The sequence below is a fragment of the Seriola aureovittata genome, chromosome 22 (genome assembly GCF_021018895.1).
Source record: "Seriola aureovittata isolate HTS-2021-v1 ecotype China chromosome 22, ASM2101889v1, whole genome shotgun sequence".
Classification (NCBI taxonomy): Eukaryota; Metazoa; Chordata; class Actinopteri; order Carangiformes; family Carangidae; genus Seriola; species Seriola aureovittata.
In genome coordinates, this window is record NC_079385.1 from 13,775,312 (window position 1) to 13,800,257 (window position 24,946).

The 24,946-nt window shown below is 42.0% G+C and overlaps 1 protein-coding gene across 6 annotated transcripts in view; it reads left to right on the forward strand.

Annotated features, from left to right (window-relative positions):
* Positions 1 to 7,490: 7,490 nt before the first annotated feature.
* pcloa (piccolo presynaptic cytomatrix protein a) overlaps positions 7,491 to 24,946 on the forward strand; it is a 59,337-nt gene continuing 41,881 nt past the window's right edge. For all 6 annotated transcript variants that reach the window (XM_056367417.1, XM_056367421.1, XM_056367422.1 and 3 more), the window contains exons 1-3: positions 7,491 to 7,975; positions 10,234 to 11,248; positions 12,900 to 13,916. In XM_056367417.1, coding sequence (XP_056223392.1) covers positions 7,764 to 7,975; positions 10,234 to 11,248; positions 12,900 to 13,916 — 2,244 coding nt within the window. In that variant the 5' untranslated portion in view covers positions 7,491 to 7,763. The remainder of the gene's footprint in view (positions 7,976 to 10,233; positions 11,249 to 12,899; positions 13,917 to 24,946) is intronic.

Below are 24,946 nucleotides of genomic sequence, written 5' to 3' on the forward strand. Positions count from 1 at the left end.
GCCAGAGAAAAAAGAAATTTCCCTAAGGCTTGTAGAGATATTTGGCTTTGGATTGTTTTAACCCCACAATATTGTTGGCTCCATAAAATGATATCTGTGTGTATTTGTATGTAGATGCACATTTGAATTTGCCTTCAGTGTGACTCATCTATGTTCAGCCAAGCTAAACACGAGGGACTTACCCCCTCGCTGCAAAGTGATGATGTCACCAGCTGTGACGCATTACCCTGACAACAGGTGTGTGTGCTGTTAATGATTCATGAACTGCGGGGGTGTGTATGACTTGATTGGCACTGAAACCCACATTAGTTTGACATTATCTTTCCTCCCTTTCTTTCTAAAATGAGTGGGATTTTTTTCTCTGTCTAAAGGACTACTCCCAATCCTCTTCCATTACTGATGAATCAGCCCCTCAGACTCTGGAGCAGCATCAGTTAAGATGTCAGCTGCTGTCAACTCATGAAGAGAAATGCAAGTGGTGTTTGGAGTGAGAGTGGGGGATGAGGAGGACAAAAAACAAATCCATTATAGTGGTGAGCCATGTTTGTGAAGGCAACATACAATGTTGAGTTTCTGTTCAACAAGAATTTTTCATGATTAAAGAATAATATTATTTTCATTGATTTAACATTAAAGAAATTGTATTACATTTCGCTAAATATGCTAATTTGCTTCCTCGGCAAGTGTTCAATGAGAAGATCAGTTAGATTTAGCTTAGCACAAATGTAAATGAGGGAAACAGCTAGCCTGGCTCAAAATCCACTCCCCGGCTCCTCTACAGCTCACTAAAAGTATTTTTGTTTAATCCATAAAAACTCTATATAACTTCTTGGAGCAGAGGGTTCTTGGAGTCTCCACTACAAACTTTAACACTGTAAAATCCAGCTGCAGCAACAGTTAAAACAGTGAAATGGTTTTAATAGGGGTTATGTTCAGGAGGTTGTTGCGCCTTGTGAGAAATGGTGATGCATAAAATATACAATGTTTTAGTTGCTATATTTTAGAAGTGCTAAAAGGCACATTTTGTTAACCTGGGACACAGCCAAGCCAGCTGTTACCCCCTGTTTCAACTCTGCATTATTCAACATACAGACACGAGAATGTGATCTTGGCAAGAAAGTCAGTACATGTAATTCCAAGTGTATTTCTGCCCCTTTAAGGTTATAATCCGTAAATTTACATTGCCAATTCACAAAGGCTTTCTGTCGTTTTCAAAACCGCAGTTTTGGGTTTTCCAGGGGTGTGTTGACAGGCAGCTATGCTGACAGCAGCTTGTGGGGAATGCACCATTAAAAAAAACTTGTTAATTAGCCTGAGCAGCCTCCATTGGATGGACAAAAAAATGAGTGGCATTCTCACAGGAATTCAAACTTCCAAAGAACAAAACATCAGAGGACTGTCACACCATCTGAGTGATCTCTGGGAAGCGCAGTGCAAAAACATAACAAAATGAATGCCAAGAACACATTCAGTTTTTTTAATCTTTTTTTTTTTTTTTTTTTTTACCAGTATTGTGGTTTTATCCCCAGTGTTGACCTTGCACCTTTCACTGGCAAGGAGGTCATGTTGCTGTTACAGTAATCTGCCACTGGAATAGTGGCTTTGGAGATTGGCCTCCAGACAATGATCAGCAAATCCTATTAACAGTCCTGGTACCACTTGAAGTTTCCTTCCCACGTCCTTCACCCAAGCACCATAACAGCCTCCTGGAAATAAACCCTACAGACACTGATTTCAGATTTCTCTTTAACTGTCCAAACATATGTGATCAGTAAAATGTGAGGATGACCTGGCAGCGATCCGGACTGAAAGGAGAAATAAGGATGACCACTGGGATCCCTGAGTGACTCCGTGCACCTTTTAAATCCACTTTAGCCATGATGGAGCTGAAGATGAGGACAGGTGACTGTTTAGCTTCGAAACAACTGAAGCATGTAAATCATGATTTAGTTTTTGTCATATGTTGGTTGCATTTTACACATTTGTCATATCATAAAATCTCAAAGACAGATATCAATTCAAGCTTTTTAGCAGCTCAACATACACACGCGGCTTCTGGACTCTTTATACTCATACCTTTTGTATTTGTGCTGCTGTGTATTCGTATGAAACAAAGGCATTTATGTAACTCCGTCACTGCGTTGAGTCTGTGAATCAGACGCCTTTGTGTGTCTTCGGGGAGCGAGGAACATTATTCGCAGAGAATTTGGCTGGGAGGAAAAGGACTCTGTATGCTGCGAGAAAGAAATATGGCCTATTTCTCAGATAATGCAGAGCAGTCATATATGTTTTCTGTTAATGTTAAATCCACTTCCCTTGTTTGTGTTTACTGGGCTCAACAGATGGTCGTGTCATGGCTCCTCAGTACAATTTTAGAGGCGTTTGAGGCTGCTGTGAGGGAAAGAAAAAGATTCTGAGGGTGAAATGTAGTTTGGCACGGGATGAATAATTAATTCAGGAGCCTTTTTTCTGCTTGTTTGATTTGTTGTTTCAGTTGATTGCCAGTGAGTTAACTTGACCCTCAGCTATGGCAGAGAGTTACAGCAGGACTTCATGCACTGTGTGTCCAAGAAAACAGCTTACAGCACAGAGCAGTTTGTGATTGGCCTATCTCTCAGAAGAAAAGAGGATTAGAGGGACGTCTTACGTCTGTGCATGAGTGTGTCTTTGTCTGTGTCACTGTGTGTGTGTGTGTGTTGGCAGCAGGCGCACACCTACCCGTGAGTCTGTGTGCGCATGCATGTGTGATTACCTGATAGTAAGATTGAGTGAGGAAAGGAAGGGAGCCTCTGTGACTTTAAAGGTATTTTTAGTTGATGGTATCTCGCTGGTCAGGAGAAATTGGCGTTGATGTTGGAATTAGACCCGTGCCAGGTTGCTAATAGGGATGAGAGAGGCTCAGTCTCGTCCTAATGTACCAGAAATGAAACGTCACTTGCAAGGACACCGTCACTTAGGAGCAGGCGCACCTCATCACACGCTGAGTTTGAGGATATCACCAGACACACATACAATCCACTAAATTCAAGGTATGTAACTCTTTGCTCTTTGTTTTTTTTTTTTCTGGAAAGAGGACGGGATTATGGAGTTAAGTCTCTCTAGGGCAGGTTCTAGTAGTTTGTTTACACAGCCATACCACAGGGGAAAAAGAGCTGTGGTGGTAAATGTACAGTCTCACAGGTGTCTTAGATCTATAGTGGTGTCTTTGGTGCATCGTCTTGTGATGTAAACCTGCAACTTGTTGTGTTTGGAAGCTGTTGTTAGTGCTTTGAGGCTTGAGTTTTTGCAGTGCCACCGATCTCTAGAGCAAAAGAAATTGCCTTTGTTAGCGTCTCTGCACTCATACCCCAACTGAGTATTCAAATTTAATGAACACAGCACTGTGTGTGTTATCTGGTTACCAGACTCAAGTTACATTGGTGAGGCTGTACAGTGCATATCTCTCACATACTGTAAATGTCCAGGAGAAGAGTTGATCAAAAACATGAATTCAGTGATGGAAAATAAGTAAAAGTAATTAAGTATAATTTTAAGGTACTTCTATTTTAGTTGAGTATTCCCATTTAACCCCACCCCTAACCCCAATTAACTTTTTATTTAGCTGATTTCCCCTCTGAACCTTTCAGAGGTTTCATTTAAATAACTCATTTAAATCTTATCAAAGGCCCAAAGAGGTAAAATTCTTCAGTATTTTCACAAAAAAAGCAAAGTTCAGAGCAAAGTTCATAAAATGAATAAATATTTTTATAGCAGGACATTGTTTTTTCTCCTTTCCTGCCCCATTAATTATCTCATGACCCCACAGAAATATCTTGTGACCCTTTGGAGGGGGCATGACCCCTAGGTTGCCAACAACAAGTACATCTTGCAGATATCTGTACTTCTAGTGAAGTAGGATTTTTACAGCAGGACTTTTGCCTGTGAGGTAGTATTTTTAGATTCCTGTGTTGTTACATATACTTCATCACAAAGAGGATCTGAATACATCTCGTATGACTGGATACATTTCAATAACTGATATAAATGGTTCAGTGTGTGTGTGTGTGTGTGTGTGTGTGTGTGTGTGTGTGCGCGTGCGTGTGTGTGTGTGTGTCTAACTTGCTGGGTTTGCACATGCTTCAGAGAGTACTTGTTCCCAGGCCTGTGTTTGCTGTTGTGTATTTACACCTGTGTGCGTTTGTGTGACTGTCTGCCTGTCCGTCTGGGTGAATACGTTTGCTTTGCATGACTGGATGTTTTAGTGAGTGTGTTTATATGAATATATGTGGGTGAGATACAGAGAGAGAGAGAGTGAGAGTGCATGCATGTACGGGCTTCTCTTCTTCCGCTTCACAGCGTAGAGACAATCAGGTCATGCCTCAGCGATCAGTGGGAAGAAGGGGAGGAGCAGAGCAATCGCTATACTACCATCATTTATCACTTACGAAAGAAAGCAAAACTTACCTCTGCCTCCACATACACATACATTAAGGTGAGGAGGAGGAGACAGAGAAAGGGAAAGAGACGAGGCAAGGAAAGAGAAATCTATGAAAAAAAAGAAAAAAAAAGAGGCATCTTTATACATAGGACAGCCAAGGATATGAAGTAGAAAATATAATTAAGAATATGTAGAAAAAGTTGGTTGGGAAAAAGGCATGAAAGGGAACAGTCAAGGTTACAGTGAGGCAAGAGCAATGGCTGGGAGATGAACCCTGTGGCTGCAACACCCACCAAGGTCAACAGCATCTTCACCATATGACCAAATCCCCCACTGCTGCTGCGATAAAGGAATAGTTTGACATTTTGGGAAATACTTTTATTTACTTCCCTGCTAAGTGTTAGATTAGATGATTCACACCACTCTCATGTCTGTCTCTTAGATATGAAGCTATAGTGAGGAGGTTAGCTTAGCAAAAACTGGAAACGGGGAAAGGGCTAGCTGGGCACTGCCAAAACATAAAAATTCTTCCTACTAGCACCTCTAAAGCTCACTAATTCAAACATTAAATTTTGTTTGTTTAGTTCATGCAAAACAACATGTGTTGGTTATATGTCACACTATTTCTTGACCAGGCAAATCGTTTTACCTGGTTACCTCCAAGGCTAATTTTGTCATCTTTCAGATCTGGGGCTGACTACAGCTCTGTGGCTCTATGGCATTGTTACGTCTAGGTGGGATGCTGACTTTGAGGTGTTCAGTCATAATCCCACAGATGGCAACTTCACACCATCGTCTCCTCAGCCAAGCATATACATTAATGTCTGAATCTGCTGTTCCTCTCATACTGAGCAGCATCTGTAAAGCTCACTAATGAACATGTTATATCTCATTTGTTGAATGTAGGCTATAAATAACTAAAGAAGGTTTTCATTGGTTATATGCCAGGCTATTTCTTTGGAAGAGAGACTTCCTGAAGTCCCTGCTGGTATAGCCAAGAAAAAGTCCAGCACATTCTATTTTTGTATGGATTAAAAACAAACAATATGCTAATTAGTGAGCTTTAGAGGCATTTGTAGATTGATTTTGTTACCGTTGAAGAGAGCCAGGCTAGCTGTATCCAGTCTTTATGCTAAGCTAAGCTAACCATCCCTAGCTCCAGCTTCATATTTCACAACTGGACATGAGAGTGGTATTGAATCTTTCATTTACCTCTTGGCAAAACAGCAAATAATTGTATTTCCCAACATGCTGAACTATTCCTTTATAAGAAAACAAACCAGCATTTAGTTTTTGTGCATTACTGTCATGATTTCTATTTTGCTATTTTCATCACTATGATTTTTTTTAACTAAAATCAGGAAATGAAACTTTGTGTAGGCGTATGCAGTCCCAACAGCAAAGATATGCAAGGGATGGACTGGTATCTAACATCCCACTTACAGGAGCTGTCATCACATCTAAAATGTGGTTTAAATGATGATCTGTAGTGTCACATCCTCCATGCTTTTATTCAGAAGCTTCTCAGTACTGGTCTTTGGTTTTGTTTCCCTTGGTACTGGATCTAGTCACCCGGTCTTCCCCTCCATCCCTGTCCAGGTACTGGGGGCTCTGAGCTGGGTGCATCCAGAACACATCTGCCCCAGAGCTCCACAGACAACACAACAAATGAACACTCGCTGTCATATCGCAGCACATCTGCTTGACGTACAGTAGAGCTGACGTGTTCTAATATCCTACTTGCTGAATATGGTGGCTGGTTGTGCATCTTCTCCGTACAGTGGGGCTAAATATACTGTAGGTTTGTTTTGTGGGCTGATGTAATGCAATCGTATTATTATTTATATTAGTGCATGATGTTACTATGTGTCAGACACACTGCAGCCTCTGTGCTCCGTTCTCTTCTTTCATTATTAAGCTTCTTTTTTTTTTATTACTCTCATTTGATCACTTGCAGTGTTCTTCATGATAAAACCAGCAATCAATTCTTCACCATTGGAGTGGAGATAAAGAATTCATAGTGATTTATCTGGCTACAGACAACCAGATTTTCCCTTAGCCTTCAGCTGCACGTTAGGAATATAAAGAATTGCATATGAAAGACACATCCTCCAACTGCCAGCTGAGGAAAAAAAACAAAGCATATGAGATATTATTCTTGTCATGACACATTTGAACCCTTCACAGGCGTCTTATTTATGTTTTTGAATATTTTATGGTAACAATGTCTCCTAAAATTAGATTTATGACATTTTGGATTCACACTGATCTAATATTTGTTGTTGCTCTGACCTGAATGGCCAGTGCAGACACACAGACAGTTACTTGTTATAGTTAAAAGCACTGACAGCCTTTGTATGTGGAGAAGTCTATGTGTTCATACAATATATATGAACGCCCACATGCCTTTCACCCATGCCCCTGATTCTTGACCCATAAACATGATTTACAACTCTTTCCTTTGGTTTTACCTACTTTAAACTAAAAACCAGAATAAAGGACTAAAAGAAAAGCTTCAAGTGGCTCACCTGTCCTCTGTGGTCCACTAATCCTCGACTCTTTTAAACAATCACCCCAGTCATATTTAGTGGAGTTAGTCCCCTTTAACACCACATTTTCCTCCGCTGATGTCTTCTGATCACCTGTCAGAGGCGGAACATGCGCGGTGAGCAGGAGAGCAGAGGCTGCTGGAGAATCGTTAAGATAACCAAGGTTACATGAAGAAAAGCGGAAGTGATATTATTTAGACTTCAATATAAAAGCCTTAATAGGGGGGTGGTGGGTGAGGGTGAAAATTAATTAACTCCTAGGGTGGTGGAGCAAAACCACAAATTGTGCCAGATTTCTTAAGTGAGGCCTAACTAACAGACTTACTTTGTTTATTATAGGACTAAAGTCTGTTTGACCTGTTCTTTGTGAGGTTTACTGTATAAGAAGATTAAGATTAAGATTTTTAATTGGCCTTTTATTTTCTGGCTCTGCATTATGTGGTGTGGGATGTACACAAGTGAATACCTACACTAATGCCAGTTAATTGGGATTTTATTTTGTAAAATATACCGGAAACCACCTTCAGTGGCAGTGAGCAGGAGTAAACTGGAGACCCCCTCACGGAAAACTGTGGTGACTGGTGTGCAGCTGCAGAAATGCGCGACACAGAAAAACAAGGAGAAACGAGGGAAATGGAAAGAGAGGACAGGGAAAGGAAGTGACCAGTGAATAAAAATCATCTGAGATGCTTCGACACACCGAGGAACACCCTCTTCGCCGCGCACTTTGGAGATAAAAACGCGAAGAAGCTCGGATCGCGCATTGATCCGTATACAGGGGACGGGAGGGGTCGATCATGGGGAACGAAGCCAGCCTGGAAGGAGGCGATGGGCCGCCGTCTGGGCTACCGGAGGGGCTGGCACCTGACGGGAAGGGCGGCTTTGTCCGGGTCTCCGATGGGACTCCGGTCAACCTGAGTGAACTCAGCGAGGAGCAGAGGAGGCAGCTCGCCGCGGCGATGTCAAGGGCGCAAGGCAGGCAGCCCGGAGGCGCAGCAGCTGCACGAAGGCAGGGCTTTTTACCAGCTTTTTTAAATGCATTTAGAAAAAAAAAATCCACAGTAACCAGATGATGAAACGTAAAAGCAGAACGAGTGGATGTGTTGTGGTTGTGTGCAACATCATCTGGAAAGAAGGAGGCAGAGAGCCTGTTCACGCCCATTTGAAATCCTCCCAACCGCACCAAGAAATGATTCCGTTCTTAGAGCCCTCTGTAGTGGATTATCACCAACATCTGGCATGACTGAGAAAGACTGCTGTCTTCCCTATCAAATGCATGCTGACTCTAATATTAGCTGGGCACGTTTTATTGATAGGCTGCCGCTTTGAACGTTGTGTATCCGTTATTTTTCCACGGATTTTAAATCCTTGTCTTAACCACCTAACTACAAACGACGGTTCTCAAAGATGATATGTGTAAAAAAAAAATGAGTCTGAATCGGTCCGTTGTTTGTGTCAGTGTCCGCGGTTACTCACAGAGTGAGGGACACACCTCCAATATTTGTGCGAAATTTTCGAAATGCCTGCTGGGTAAGAAAATCAGTCGTGCCCAGTGTTTTTTTCCCCCTCATCAGAACGACGCCTTAACACCCAGTAAAACAAATCCACCACCCTTATCAGCCGTGCATCCTCTTTCTAATATCATCGGTTAGAAATACCTCCTCCAGAATTTCGCTAAATTGGTTGTTAATCGGCTTGGGGGGGGGGGTAATGCTTTATTGTGGAGGGGGTGGTAGAAAGCTGCTAGTGAAAACAATCTGCTGCCAGCTCCATTATTACAATATTATATTTCAGATTTTGAATTTTATTAATATAATCGTGAAAGATTCCTCGATATCAAATTGAATGGGATGATGTGCGGTGCTGCTAATTGGCTCCAACTGGGGGAAGAATTGTTATTTATATCAGAGCTAGAGATGGGGTGGGGGGTGCATCAATATTAATAGGACTATAAATAGAACAGCAGCGTTAATGTCATCACTCGTAGACATCCCTCCTGCTGCTTTCTGATTGTTTTATTTAAAAGTCGAATTTCATATTCTGCTGTTGAGGCGTCAGTGTGAATGAGTCTGGTCGCTGTCCGTGGTGCTGAAATCCACTCTGCAGAGGATCTTCGCAACACCACCGCTTTTAATGTTTGCTGGGTTCTTCCTCTGTAAAGTCATGTGTTCCTAGTTGCTCATTGTAAAAATGAATCAGTATTCATTACAGCATTCAACTTTACTGCCTGGGAAGGTAATTTGTCTCAGGCATAATTGCAGAAGCATCAGGGACTTTCAACCAACAGCAAGAATCAGTAGTGCTCTATATGTTGCATACACGCATCATCGTACAATAACAAAACAATATCCAATCAGTCCATTGATGCATTTCTCTAAGGGTCCTGTTGACTCTCATTCTTGTGCCTGGCAGTGTGTGTGGGTTGTGTATGTTGCCTCTGTCTGAGCTAACAAAGACGTGTCAGCTTACCCCCATGGAGCCGCACATTTCCCTCTCTATCTCAATGATCTACACTCTGTGTCATTCAGTGGTATTCACTCTCCTGTCAGCTTTACCTCGGGGCTGCTAGCTACACATTTTGTGTTCACTGATGTGTTGAAAGGGCCTGAGAGCTAGCGCCATGATCTTAACTTTTATTATTAGCACAGTGATGCTACAGTGGAGGCAGTGGAGTTAGCTAATATCATGAGCAATACTGTTTGAGATGAAAAATGGCAAATGGGTTGAAAGCATTAATAACACTGTAGGTAGACAAATAAAAACAAAGTGGATGATTGCCATTTTTCAGAATGTTGCAACATAAATAGACTTAAAAAGAAAGAGAAATCATTTTCTTTTACCACTAGTTTGCAGTCTGTGTTTCCTGTAACATCCTTTATGGGTAGTCATAAAAGACACATTACGTAAAGGTACTGAACAAATTTGATGTTGCTGTGGTTGACTTTGTAAATGTCAGCCTATGAGTAGTATTGTTTCTGGCAAGCATGACTGACTGTGTTTGATCTGAGTCTTTAAATCGGTGTTTGTGGTTTTCATTTCAGCTGAATGTCACCAAACAAATTACCATTGCAACTTAACAGATAAGGAGCTGAAGGATATTTCAGAGCTATATTGATTTTAAAGTCTAGTTCACAGTCAGGTCTGTTGTTTTTATTTTGACTCTGATTCATTTGTGAGTTGGTGTGGTCTTGGCTTAAAAGGTTTTCTCACAATAGCAATTACGACAGCTGACAAAAACTATCTCTGTGTTCTTTTTCTTGTTTCCAGACCTTCAGAATCTGATGCCCAGCGAACCCAGCAGATAGGGGCCTCCAGGGGCCCAACAGGTCTAAGTAAGAGCCGAACTGTAGACGCCTTCAACCAGGGTCCATCTGGTAAGCCCATACCGGGCCGCAGTCCCTCATCCCTCAGCCTTTTTGAATCCAGATTCCGGCAGGAGCCAAAAGACCCTGAGACCAAGTCATCCGGCATGTTTGGCTCCAGCTTCCTCAGCGGGGCCAACCCCCTCAGTGCCGTGTCATCTATGACTTCCTCTGTCTCCTCCTCCATATCCTCAATGGGCGACAATGTCAACATGCCCAAGTTTGGACTGTTTGGGGATGAGGAGGAGGGAGATGCACCTGCAGCACCTGAGTCCAAGCAGGGAGGAAAGTCACCAGGGAAGGGCCCTCAGCAAGGGCCAGGGCCAAGGGGACCACAACAGGGAGGACCCCAAAGACAGGGTCAGGGCCCCCCTGGGCAGGGGCCAAGGCCAGGGCAAGGACCCCCTGGGCAGGGACCCAGGCAAGGTCAGGGTCCACCAGGGCAGGGTCCCAAATCAGGCCAGGGTCCTCCTGGCCAAGGACCCCCTGGGCAGGCCCCCAAATCAGGCCAGGGTCCTCCTGGTCAAGGACCCCCTGGGCAGGCCCCCAGGCAAGGTCAGGGACCACTAGGCCAAGGACCCCCTGGGCAGGCCCCCAAACCAGGTCAAGGTCCACCAGGTCCAGGTGTCAAACAAGGAGGTCCTCCCCCACAAAAAGGTGGCCCCCCACAACAAGGACTTGGGAAGCCTGGACCCAAGCAGCAAGGACCACCTGGCCCCAGGGCTCATCCTGGGGAGCCAGCTAAGAGCGGAGGCCCTCCTGGTCAGCAGGGGCCTGGAAAGACTGGAGGTGGACTCTGTCCACTGTGTAAGACCACCCAGCTGAACACCGGATCTAAGGACCCTCCTAATTACAATAACTGCACTGAGTGTAAAAACCAGGTCTGCAGCCTTTGTGGGTTCAGCCCCCCAGACTCAGCGGTAAGAGAGCGATTACTTCCTTTTTTCTTTCATTTTGTTTTTGTAAGTTTATTCTAACTGTGACTTCAGAAATATCATGTTATGTGTTACATCGATGTCAGTTTCCCAAATTACAAATTTACAAAATTCCAGACTGGCATGTATCTAATAATCATACACAAGACAGTCCATGTCATTGAGGGCAGAGGGTGTGAAAGGTCACACATGATTAAGTTGTGTGTGAAATATAAAATGATGTCCATGATGTTCTCTGTCCATATTACACTGCAAAAACATCCTAAAAGCTCATTTACTCTATTATTCAGACTTCATATGTAGTTTTTAGTTGAATCAACATCATCCACTCTGTTGAGGAAATTGTCAAATGGTGAAATTGAATTTGAAACAAGGGAAATGTAGGATAGTATGTTCCAGTAGTTGGATAAAGCAATAAGCATGCAGAATTAGACCAAATCATTTGTTAGGGTACACATTTTTACAGTATTGTTGAATCCAACTGTAGCAGCATATTGCTATTCTCTGAGCCTGGCAGAGGAAATGCATCTCATAAGAGTGGCACACAATTTGAGGAACAGAGGGACCATATGGACCCAGGGAATGTTGATCAAGGTGACTCATGTCATGGCCACAGGAAGATACTGTGCCAGCCAGTGAGGACACTCAGTCACACATGGACTGTAAACGCTGGTGGGCCATGATTACAGCATACCAAAATGACTGGTTCATTCTGCTTGAGCGTCTCCATGGGATTTGTTACTATGTAGTTGGGGTCAATTCTTCAGCAGATTAATCAATGCAGGAAGTGGGTTTCCTTTGATTTTGAATCCTGAATAAGGCCTCTACCAGTTTAATGCTGTTTGCGGTAATGGTATACTGTACTGTAGTGTATGTTTTAGGTTGGTTGAATTGACCTCATCTCTGTTTACATTATATGCAATAAGTACCATCACACACAAAAATACACACATTGTTCTGACGTAGATAGCGATCAAACTGTCAACATTGACTCTTTTAAACACTGGAAACCAAGGCCTTATCCTAACACTAAGCAAAGACCATGGTAGAAACAGATGTGAGACATACTGTGTGTGGTCATGACAAAGACAATGAAATACAACTGTTTATCATGGTCTAAACATATACAGTACCTCTGATAAAGGGGATGAATAAAAGACATTGATACATGAATAGTAGTTGCCTTTGTGCTAACTGTCACCGGGTTTACAGGCTTTGTTGCTGCTGAACTGAAACAGTTTGTGTAGAAACAGCATATTTTTCTTCTAATTTAATTAAAACAAACATTTTATTTGTAAAATTTACAAAAAATATTCGTATTGTCTGAAATTAAATATCCAGTGACTGATTAGTATTAATGTGGCTGTTGCCGGATTTGAATTCTGTCATGCTATGAAGAAGCAATTTGACTGGAGAAAACAGGATTCAGCATCATTTGAAATACTAATTAATGGACATGTCTCTGAATTTGTCTGTATGTTACACTAAACAAAAAGAAAATGGTTATTTTAGGGGTTTAATTGGTTATGCCTGCCTGTGTATATTCTGTAATAACACATGCCATTGGTGTCTGTGCTCACAACAGTGTGGAAATCTGTTCAAGGCAAATCTAACCCATCTTTTGTTTCCTGCACAGGGTAAAGAGTGGCTGTGTCTGAACTGCCAGATGCAGCGAGCGATGGGAGGTATGGATCCCCCTGGCATGACGAAGCCCAAACAAGGCTCGGCCCCACCCTCGCCCCAGCGACAAGCACCTGGCAAGCCTGGCAAGCTGCTGATAAAGCAGCAGAGTACCACCGACCCAGGGTTAACGCCACCAACCACGCCTAGACAGAAATCCCCGGGTCCTACCTCTCCTGGACCAGTTTCACCAGGCTCCTCAGTAGGATCCCCCAAAATTGACCCCAAGACAGGTCGTCCCATTCAGCAGAAGTCCACTCCCCAGCAGTCTCCTGCTAAGGCCAAACAGGAGTCCAGCTTCTTTGGGGGTTTAGGAGGTATCAGTTTGGGAGGCCTGACAGATGCGGCTAAACCTCCTGCGGCTGCTTCACAAGCTGCCGAGTCTGTTACAGGGAAACTGTTTGGCGGTTTTGGTGGTTTAATGGAAACATCGAAGCCTCAAGCACAGGCTCCGCCAAAACAGGAGGAGTCGGTGACCGGGAAGTTATTTGGAGGTTTTGGAGGGTTGACAGAATCCGCAAAACCTCCCGCTGCTGCTTCTCAGATGTTCAGCTTCGGATCGTCACTCTTGAGCTCAGCAACAAATCTTGTCACTGGAGAGGACGAAAAGGCAGCAGATTCTCCCCCTGGGTCGCCGCCAGACTCCCCTGCTGACTCCGGAGCAGGTTCCCCTCCTGACTCCCCCTTCTCTGCACCTGGATCTCCCCCTGATTCGGACTCTGCTCCTGACACCCCACCTGCCAAATCCAAGAAACCCCCCAGAACCATTTCTGTGGAGCAGGAAGACAAGGCCCCACCGGCCAAACCTGCCCCTGCACCTGCCCCAGCCTCAACGACCAAGGAAAGCTGCCCTCTTTGTAATGTGGAGCTGAACATCGGACCATCGGACACGCCCAACTTCAGCCTCTGCACCGAGTGCAAGAAGACAGTGTGCAATCTGTGTGGATTCAATCCTACTCCCCATTTAGGAGAGGTAAGAAACCTTGTTATTGTTGCAGTTTTCCTAAGCCCCACAGCTTGCTGTGCTTTCAACACACTGCACCTACCAGTAATTTATGCATTCTGTCATATATAAATAGAACGCAAACATCCTCTAGATGTTTCATTGAAATAGGTCACAGTAGAGATACCATCAGGAGCGGCAGAGTTTTCAGCTGTGCGTTTTTCCCACAAGCATCTAGCAAAGTACTCTGAAATGAGGATTGCATGTTATTAGTTGTACTAAGTACATTAGTTCTCCCCATATGGACACTGTAATGACATTTGCACATGTTTGACCACTGAATGAATGGATGTGGTCAATTATGCTGCATTTTAAAATGCCGGTCTCATTACTATCAAGCTTTCTTTAGTGGAGAGGGCAGCCAGAAATGTGAAGATAAATTAGGTTGTTTAAATGGACGACTCATCATCAAAGAGCACTTCAAACAATTGACACTTGACTCTGAAACTCAATACCGTGTACATTTGTGTGTGCAGTATATGCGTGTGCTTGCGTGTGTGCTTTTCTTTTTATACAGAATGCACAACTTTCATCCGATAGACAGTATTTCTTTTATTCTTAAATCAGACGCATGCTTGTATGAAAATATGTAAATGCACAGGCAAATGTGTGCTTGTGTGCATTTGTGTATTTGAGTGTGTGCCCCTTCATTGTCTTAGCTTGCCTAACGACGACATGGAAACCAAACACTTTTGGCCTGCTTATCTCCTGAGGTGTGGGGACTGGTTTTGTGGTGTTACTGCTGTGTGTTGTCACCATCACAAGACTGTGTGTTGAGTTCCACCGAGCAGATGGTGCTCTATGGTGTAGGATCAGTATATTATTGGAACGGAGGCCAAAAAGTGCTTTCGGTTGAGTGGTTTCTCAGCATGAAGGCTCAACACATTACTACATATATACTATATTACACCCACTTATTATTCCACATGAAGTATCCTAGTCATTATCTATATACTGCATCACTCATTCACTCATGAGTTTTACACATTCATTGAAACTTCCAAGCTAATTTTAAATGAACACAAGCTATCGACCAGTTACAGTAGGTTGTTTGATTATATCCTCCTGACATGGTCATGTGACTCACGCCACTATCACGTGTTTTTCTACCAGCACCTCTATCTTGGCTTCACGTGTTAGCTGCTTTGTTAGCTTGTGGTTTAAATGTATCTTTAGTAATCTGCTGTGTATTTCTGGCTCTCTGAAGAGCCCTCTGTAACGGTGAGCGGATCTAAGCTGTGAGTGAAATCCACCACCACTGTGTGCAGGAAGTGCTAAATTCTCATGGGAAGCCAACATTTATTTTGAAGAAATATATATATCTTACAAAAGAATATTGATTTCTAAGAAATGTATACTTTCCTTTACCTTTCTGTTTGTATGAGTCAATGTGAGAATACGTCTCTGATATAGCTGTCTCTGAACTTTTGAAGGAATAGTTTGACATTTAGGCTTATAAGAGTTAGATTAGAGAATTGATACCACTCTCATATCTGTCCATTAAACATAAAGCTACATTTAGCAGCCCGTTCACTTAGATTAGCTTAAAAAGACTGGAAACAGGAGGAAACTGCTATTTCTCAGCTTGGCTCAGTAACTTCCTGAAGTCTGGAACATAACCACCCTAAAAACAGCAAACTGATTTAGAGATTTTTGTACGGATTAACCTGTGAACTTTAGAGGTGCTGGTAGAGTCATTTTGTTATCTTTGGACTGAGCCAGACTCCATATAAAGAGTATCAATAGTCATCTAACACTCTGCCTGAAAATGAATAGTTTTATTTCCTAAAATGGCAAAATATTTCTTCAACAACTTTGTGAAATGCCAAAATGTATCCTGGACGGGAAGAGTTCGAATTTTTCAGTTTTGTAGTTTGATCTTCCATGCCCTAAACGAAGGCGTGTGTAGTTGAGTTATCACAAAAATATTTAACTTAATCTCATGTTGGTGTGACACTGCAGATTGGAGAGTATTTATCTGCTGTTATGCAGTACAATAATGAATGTTCAATTCTATTAATTAAATTGTCCCCTGCCTACGGTTAGTATTCCAAAACAAGATGGCCGCCATTTGTTTACAGTGTTGACAGGACTATTAAAGTCCCGAGTTCTTTTAAGTTTGGGAATTTTTGTTCTTTTCTGGAGCTCTTAATTGCACATGCTTGCTGGGATAATGAGGAGTTGAACTGCACAATCACTTAATTGAGGGCAAGCATGGGGAAATAATGTAATTATGCTTGAGAGATGGGCATCCGAGCCTCTGATGCTCTAATTGGATATAGATGAGTCCTTTTTAACAGCATGTCCTCTGAAAGCCACAATCTCCAGCTCAGTTTTGTTTTTAAGAATGATGGAGCGAGACACTGGAACAAGAATAATGAATCATTTGTGACTCATGCGGGACTAAATGAAGTTTAATAATTCAGTGAACGTAGTAGGATTTGGGTAGAAGTAGTGCCTTGTGGAATATTCCGTAGAAGACACTCACACACACACAAACACACACACAAACACACACACACACACACACACACACACTCACTCATACAACACCTTGGTTGAGTCATCTACCCCCTACTTACTGTGCCTCGCTTCTGTGTCATGCGCTGTCATAATGTTGGCTGTCAGCAAGGGTCCGTTTGCTGACGCATGTGAGTGGGTCAGAGTGTGTGTATGTGAGTGTGCGTATGTGTGTGTGTGCTGAACAGTATGTTTTATTTGCAAGATTGTTGAGTTAATGAGTATGGTGTAGACTGGGCAGGCTGTTGCGAGTTTGCATACCATAGGTGTGTTGCTTGTTTGAATGACTTTTCATGACGAAAATATGCCTTCGTACATGTGAGAATTTAGGCTATTTAACTACATTTCTGTACGTCGTTCTAATGAAATACTGTAGGATGAGTGTGCATGCATACTGTGTGTCAACACGTGTGCGTGTGTAGGCGTAATCTCTGTTTCCTAAAAGGATTTAAAGGGCAACAGGAAGCCTGTCATTTCTATCGAGGCTTGATCCCAGACTCAGGTGTCTGCGCTTAATCCCCATCAATATGAGTTGAGAAAATAGGCACCCCAGAAGGAGGAGCACTCACCTTAATGGTTTCTTTCTTCCCTCCTCTCCATCACAGCCCTCCATCTTTGTCTGTCTTTTCCCCTCTGTTGCTTTTTTTCGTCACCTTTTCTCCGAATATCTATATTATTTCGCTGTGTTTTATGTCTTCTTTCTCTGTATCCTTTAATCTTTTCCTAACTTTATAAGACATAGAGGAATCTCACTTAATGCCTGTGGGTTTTTTGGCGCTTATCCTTCTTTTAAACTGTATTTTCTCCTCGTCAGACTCTCCCTTAGTAGTGCTATCCCTCTGCTTTTCTCACTGTCACTACCTTTGATGTAGGGAAATCTGTAAATGTGTGTCTGGGTCTTGTACTGCTCAGCGATGTTACCATAGCTCAGGCTCCATGTCATGTTGCCCTTATGAGTAATGAGTGTGCTCGTCTGAGAAGTCTTACGTAAAATGGGAGAGGCACCACTTTGCTAACAAGCACAAATCAAAGAATCTACAGAGCTGTGAGCTACATCCTGTATCACCTAGACCAAGGATAACCAACCAGATCTTATCTTTCTTACCAAACCTTAAAAAATTTGAGCCACAACCTCTATCATTTAATAAATGAGTCCAGGTCACCACATAAAACCATTTCACTTCATATCGGTGTGTTTTTGTTCATACTGGCAAACTGTTTATTTATAGTAATGTTTGATTGGAGGTTTGCGGTATACTCACCTTGTTATTTACCACTACATCAACTATACAACTTACAAGGTATTTTACGCACCAGAAGATTGTGCTTTGCTAAAATATATCAAATGTTCTCCCAGGCTTTAATTATTTAACACTGTAAGGCTGTGGGAGAGGGAGATTCGTAGAAACTGAAATGTTTTGTTCCAGATGACTTCATTATTTTGTTTAGATGAATTTACACTGTAGAGACAGTGACTGGTGATCTTAGTATTTTACCAACTGTAAAGTAATCGTCCAATATTTTGGAAAATAGGTCATCCTCAACTGCTGTTAGAAAACTGACATCACTTTCATCTCCAGGATTTGTTTTGCCTCAAAGACTGGAAACAGGGGAAAATGCTCAACAGGCTCAGTGCAAAGTGAGAACAAAAAAAGCACCTGAAGCAACAAGTCTTCTAACCTGAACAACCACACGGGTCATCTGTCCCTGCTCCCTGATACTGTACAACCCATAGGAGGTGTCTCCTGAAATACCGCCCCTATGGCAGCAGGCGAACCGGACCTTTGTTGTCACGGTTACAGTAATAAACATGCAGTTAAACTTAAGGAACGGTCATGCTTTGATTAGGTATTTTCTGTACTGATTAATAATATAAAAGCAGATACAGTGCCGTATCTTTAAAGGAGCTATTTGTTAGTCTGGCTATAGCTACATAGCATTAGCGTTAACAGCTGTGTACTTACCAGTCTAGAAGACACATTGTGAGTTCAGCATCAGACTTTTCAGACTATTCCTTTACTTGCCAAGAGCTGTCTCCAGAGGTAGGAGGCAACACCAACTCTTGTCTCTGTCACGTATTTTCTTCGACTGAAATTAGCACGCTAACCAGCTAGCCCCGGGCCGTCTTGTCACTTTCTGATAGTGCCTCACTGCAGCCTCCAATCAGGCCTGAAGATGTAGCACTGCTCAGAGGACGTATTATAACCTCTTGTCAAGTGACGATCACCACCACCCGCTTCCAGCAGAGAAAACTTCCAAATACTCCCTTTAAGTTTGAGATGCCACATGTGCTGCAGTGACTGCTAAAAAAAATGCTGCACAATATTTTCTTTCATTTTTAACATGAAAAAAGAGAAAATTGTTTTTGTACATGTGTAAATGATAGTGCTAGGCTAGCAGTTTCTCTTGCTAGGCTAAATACTTCTTTGACCTGTGTATATGTGTGTCAAGCAGTTGCACTGTGGGCTTTTGCCTCCCATCCAGGGATGAAAAGCTGGTCTCCACAAAGATATATTTCAGAATATGTTTCATAATGTTTAGTAATGTTAGCATCATACTTGTTTGAGGCATGTACCAGTTATGGTTGAGGTTAGGTGAAGCCAATAAGTCAATTTAAGCTATTTCAATGTGCTTGCAAGTGTTACTGCATATGTGTGTTTGTCTATCCCTCTATGCCTCTACGGCCTGATATGCTTATACACACTCACTGCGTGGTGTTTCCTGTGTCCTCCTTCCTCATTGTTATTCTGTGGTCGTGCCCATGCCTCCTCCCACACTCTGAACCCTCCTGAGTCTGCACTGGCAGATAAAGGCTCAGTGGTCATACACACATATACATGTAGAGCATGCTAACAGCCTTCAGTATTATTCAGCTGTTATACACACACATACAGTAAAGGCCCAATCTCAACCTCAGCCTGGTGTAATTTATTTTTTCTTCTTCATATCACACCTTGTGTATATAACCCAGTTGTTATAGGAATCTGTTGTTGACTGTAGTTTGAACCCTATTTGTGTATAACTCCGGTTAGTCTATATCTGCTCCATACAGTCCAGTTGCCTCACAGCTCTCCCATCACTTGCCCAGGGGTCTGAAGCGTACAAAAATAGTCACAGCCACAAAAGAGAGCCACAAAGGGGAGAACACAAATGACTGCAGGGCAGCTCTCTCTCTCTCTCCGTCCACTCTCTTTTATAACTCTTTTGTGTTCCCTCTTTCATATTCACTTCTTTAAAAGGGTCTTTCTGCTGTACCAGGCAACCCACAGAGTCCCCCACATGGCCACCTTGGAAGGCTTGAAATGGACAGTATTTTTAGATATTCAGGTGTGTGTGTGTGTGTGTGTGTGTGTGTGTGTGTGTGTGTGTGTGTGTGTGTGTGTGTGTGTGTGTCGCAGTCTTTGGAAAAGAATATGTCTGTTTGCTGGAGGGGCATTTTAGCTAATTTGGCAGTGTAAACACTAGTACATGAATAAGAAATATACTGTAGATATTATATGCATGTTTTCCCTGAGCATTTGTCCATCATATTTACTATGTGCACGACCCTTTTCAAGCTATGATAAGTGATTTGCTATTGTTTTACAAGTTGCTATGATTGAAATGAATTGTCGTCAGGCAGTGCAAACTGACTTTTCTTTTCCTTTTTATTCAGCTCCCACTCCAGCTCCACTACAGAATGATTTCCAGTTATCCCCTTTCTAATTTACTGGGGCTTGCATGCTTAGCAAGGGCCACATTTTAGCCACTGAGCCTTTGGTGCCAAGAAAGAAGGGGGGGCAAGACATTGTGGGTGCCAGCACTGAGTCCTGGTGAGACAGAGAGACAAGGACAGGCAGGCAGAGACACACAGACACTTGGCAAAATCTAGTTAGCACAGGGTGTTGTATTTACATCCTGACTGTTGCTGCTCTCTCTCTCCCACAACAAACGCTTCACTACAGTGACTGAAGAGACTCTTATTTGGATTGAAAAAGTATTGGCTTTGTTGGATGGATGGATTGCCTGACTCTGACTTCCTCCCTAATAATTGATATTCAATAGGTGAGGCCAGCAGCAGAGCCTGGATTAGGAAATGGCTTCACCTCCAAAAATCATTTTCGTGCATTAGAAAACCTGAGAGGCAAGTGGATTAGTTTTTTTCCCCCCACGTTTAAAGTAGTGCCTTTCATCTTTATTGGAGAATACAGAAAAATGGTAAAGGGAGTCTAGCTGGAGGGCGGTGGTTGGATTGAAAGCTTGTGAGAAACTTATACAAGCTCCTAGTCTCACAATTAAATAGTGACACATGAAATCAGCAGAAACACATGTACATGATCCAAGCAGAAAAACAACCAGTATATATCTCATATCGATGTGAGAAAAAGATGTAAGAGCTGTGGAATGAGTAACAGAGACAGAGATAGATAATGTGAATGTGGACTGGAGGAGTTGAAGCCCAAAACAGAGGAGAGGAGAGACAAGAAAGATGACTGCGAGTCCAACAGGGGAGTCAAGATGAGTGGGCGGTGGTGTCACAAAGAATATGGGTGCCAACCTATGCTGCCCTAAGCAGCGCAGACCATGACAACCTGACTATTGTGGTTTGTTTTTGTGCTCATGAGTCATGCCTGTGAGTCACATTAACAGCACCTATAGGCAGAATTTACTGTCAGGGCAGGAACATCTGATGAAGCAAGAATTGTCACGTCATACAAGATTTAGTGAGAATATAGGAAGGAGTCAACACTTGAAATCACTTGAACTCATCATGGCAGTGGTTCAGTGTGGCATGCTGCTGTGTTGAATTGATTAAACTCTGTGAGGCTGAACTGTCTCTCTGTGATCAGTTGTGCTTGTTAGAGTAGAAATTGTCTGTGTTGCGTCTAGTCGACCAATCAGAAGAAAATATCTCATTGTAAAAGTCTAAACTGTGTTGCAAGTGATATTTAAATTATGAATATTTTCATGAATTTAAACCAGTTTAGCACTCATTTATTACAGACAGTAAGTGGTACATGTAACACTTCACAGTTGTATCCAAATATAATCATGCCATTCAAAAGTGGCATATTATTTATTGATAATAGCTATATGATTGGCCAATTCTGCTAGTGATGACAGTAATGGTTTTGGACAATTGTGTTATGTGGATGTTGTGTGATGACCAATCGAAACTATTTTTTATATTTAAGTTCTTGACTGAAAACTTGTATGTATTCATGCATACGTTATAATTTGTTATAGTAACCTTTTTGCATATACGCTATTTTTTGTATTTGTCATATATGTAATGCATGCATAAATCATTGTACATCCTACATTATATTTCATGTAAGTATGCAATAAATATCCAACACAAAACATACATGAACCAGTGAAATTTACATATTGAAAACATGTACCACTTTGTGGTAGTGTACATGGTTGTAGGGTGTATATAAAATATAGATTTTTATTTCACAGGTTAATTTAAACACAGCTGTTGAATACACAGCCACAGTAATTAACATTCTTTGTTATGCAACATTCCAGCATGTAATTTACTCAACAGTTAAATGGAAACACAGCCCCTTTTCTCCCCCTGTGTGTCTCTGCCTTTTACGCCATATCTCCTTTAAACAACAGCAAGCTTCCAAATGTTTTTTAACTGAAGCCCACAGCTCATTAAGCCTAACCTTTACACTGAATGGAGACGTGGGTGGGACACCCCTCCTTCCCCCCTTCCCTCCGCCCTGTTTCTTTTTTTCCTCTCCTCTCTCCCCTTTTCTGGCATCTTTCCCCTGTCCACCTGCACTGATAAGCTCATTAGTGGTAAAAATGGAAAACAGATTTATCAGCAGACAATGAGGCTACACACACCTACAGCTGATGTGAATTGACAAGTTACATGAGGCTAAATGGCTGCGTAAAGCTGCAGATTTTGGTGTTAGTTTTCTGTGGTTTCATCATTGTCATTTTATGACTTTATTAGAGTAGCAGTGAGAGAGAGACAGGAAGGTTGGGGGCAGAGAGCAGATGACATGCAGCAAAGGGCCATGGGCCAGATCTGAGCCCAGGCCACTGCGGTAAGGACCTAGTCCTAATGGTACACTCTCTAAGGTGAGCCACCGAGGCACCCCAAGAAAACATTGATTAATGAAGCAGGTAGGATCCCAGGTACTGGAGGTTTCCTTCCCAGTGTGGCCACCCTGACTAAATATGAACACATTTATTTTGCTGTATGGCTCTTGGAATAAAAGTGCCCATTGTGCTACATATGATATGTAAGATGACTCAGGGTCTAGAAGCCTGAGCAAAGAGTTTTTTATAAAGGTCCCATATGTTACACTTTTTTAGTGTTTTATTTGAAGTGTTTATATCCATTAAAGGTAAATTTGTGGTTTTAACTACTAAAAACCATCTCAATGTAGTTTTACATCTGTCTCAAGCTTTCCCCCAAGCTGTAGTAACAACAGGTTGGTGAGCCAATCAGAAGAGAGGCTCTGAGTGGAATATAGCAGATTCCAGGTAATAACCAAAAACCAAACCCTGCAGGGCTGGATGGTGGCTACAGGGTGGGCTGGGCTTGGGGCATGGCTGATAGTGGTGACTGCTTTGTTGTGACATCACAAAGTTTCAGAAGTCTGTGGGTTGAGCGCATTCATATTTTCACAGTATTAATATAGAACGTAGACCTTCTTTATAATCAAAAAACACATGGAAGTCTCACTTAATACAATATGGGACCTTTTAACCAAAGATACTTCATAGACTGATGGAGGAAAGAAAACTTGGTTAAAATCTGTGAGCGTCTTCAAGAAAACTGAATTACTTGTATTTCAGATGGGAAGAAGACACGTGCAGACAGATTATGAAGTGGGTTGTGGATAAACAAACACAGATGCAGACAGAAAATGGCCTGGAACTAATGTCTCTCTCTCCTTAATCCCTGGGCTGAGAATATATATAGGCCCTGTCTCACACCTCTTCCTTTGTGTCACATCCACTTTGAAAACATAGACTTGTACACATGAACACCCCACTTGTTCTCTCCTCTGGCACTTATTCACTCACCTGGCAGGGGAATATCAATCCACAATAGAGTGACATAACCTGACAATCTTGTCAAGAGAGAACAGAAATGTTCAGTCTCTTGTTTGTTATCTGTCAGGTTTGAGCCAGGGAAAAGATTTGTACACAGAACTGGATAATTAACATTTGTTCAACCTCCATTTATCCTGGGAATGTTTCCTCTGAAGGCTTGGTTTCCTGCAGCACTCTGCTTCGCTCACACTCTGTTACACACATACCCATCTGGGATCTGCCTAGTACAACCATAGTCCCCTAGTGCTGGTTTCCAAGCAGCTGAGGGTTAAAAGTACTTTTTTCAGAGGCTTTTTGATGGGAGCATTCGATTTATTCAACTTCACAACCCACATTCTGCTGCTTATATTGGGATAAAAGCCAACAGTCTGTTGGTTTCAAGCCCAGTTCTCCAACCTTAAGGCCATCACCACTCACATAACATTTAGTTTCATGATTTAAACGAGAATTACATCAACACATGTGCAGGGATCAGTCGGAAAAGGTGCATACAGCACATTGAACCCCCGAGATGGGAACATCCGTAACAGTGGGACATTTATTAGGACAAAGATCTTTTTTGGCTTGCAAAGGAGCTGATGCTGTGATGTTCTGCTTTCAGTCTAGTGGACTATAATTAAGTTGGCCACTCAGCAACACTCATCAATGAGAAAAGGGCAGTGACTTACAGTTTTTAATTTTAGCAAGAGCTTTAGCACTGAAAGGAGAATTAAGCAGTGCAGAAAGGACACTGGCCTTTCAACAGCCTTATTATTCACATAATAAGGATTATATTGTATTTTCCCTTGACTTACGTGGTCTTTGATGCATCTGCACATCAGTGTTGCTAAGCCACAATATCCATCTCATGTTAGCGACATGGTCAGTCTGAAAAGCAGTTTGCCCTACTTTGAAAGAATGTTTTCATATGTGATGTGGCTGCAAATTTATTCAGGATAAACATGTCCATATCATGATAATGGAATCTGTGATAAATGCTGTTTGTCTTTGTTAGCATTCATCAACAACACATCCCAAGAGTCTTTACCACAATAGCACTGTCAAAGCTCCATGGGAGCTATAGTTGTTGCATGCTAACAAAATAATCTGCTTTTTTATCCTGGTTAAAATAACACTGTGTTCATGTTTATTTTCCAGAACAGTAATATATACTCACATTTATTAGCATATAGATTGAAACCACCAGTATTGAGTTGAAATGAATTTTCCAACATGCAAAATATGCTTATTTTCTTTCTTGCCAAGAGTAAGATGAAAAGATTGATGCCACTGTCTTATTTGTCCATTAAATATGTGGCTAAAGATAGAGATGGTTAACTGGAAACAGGGATAAACCAGCACCTATAAAGCCTACTAATCAACATGTTGTATTTTATTCTTTTAGTCAATTTATATAAACAAAGTTTAAAAAAAAT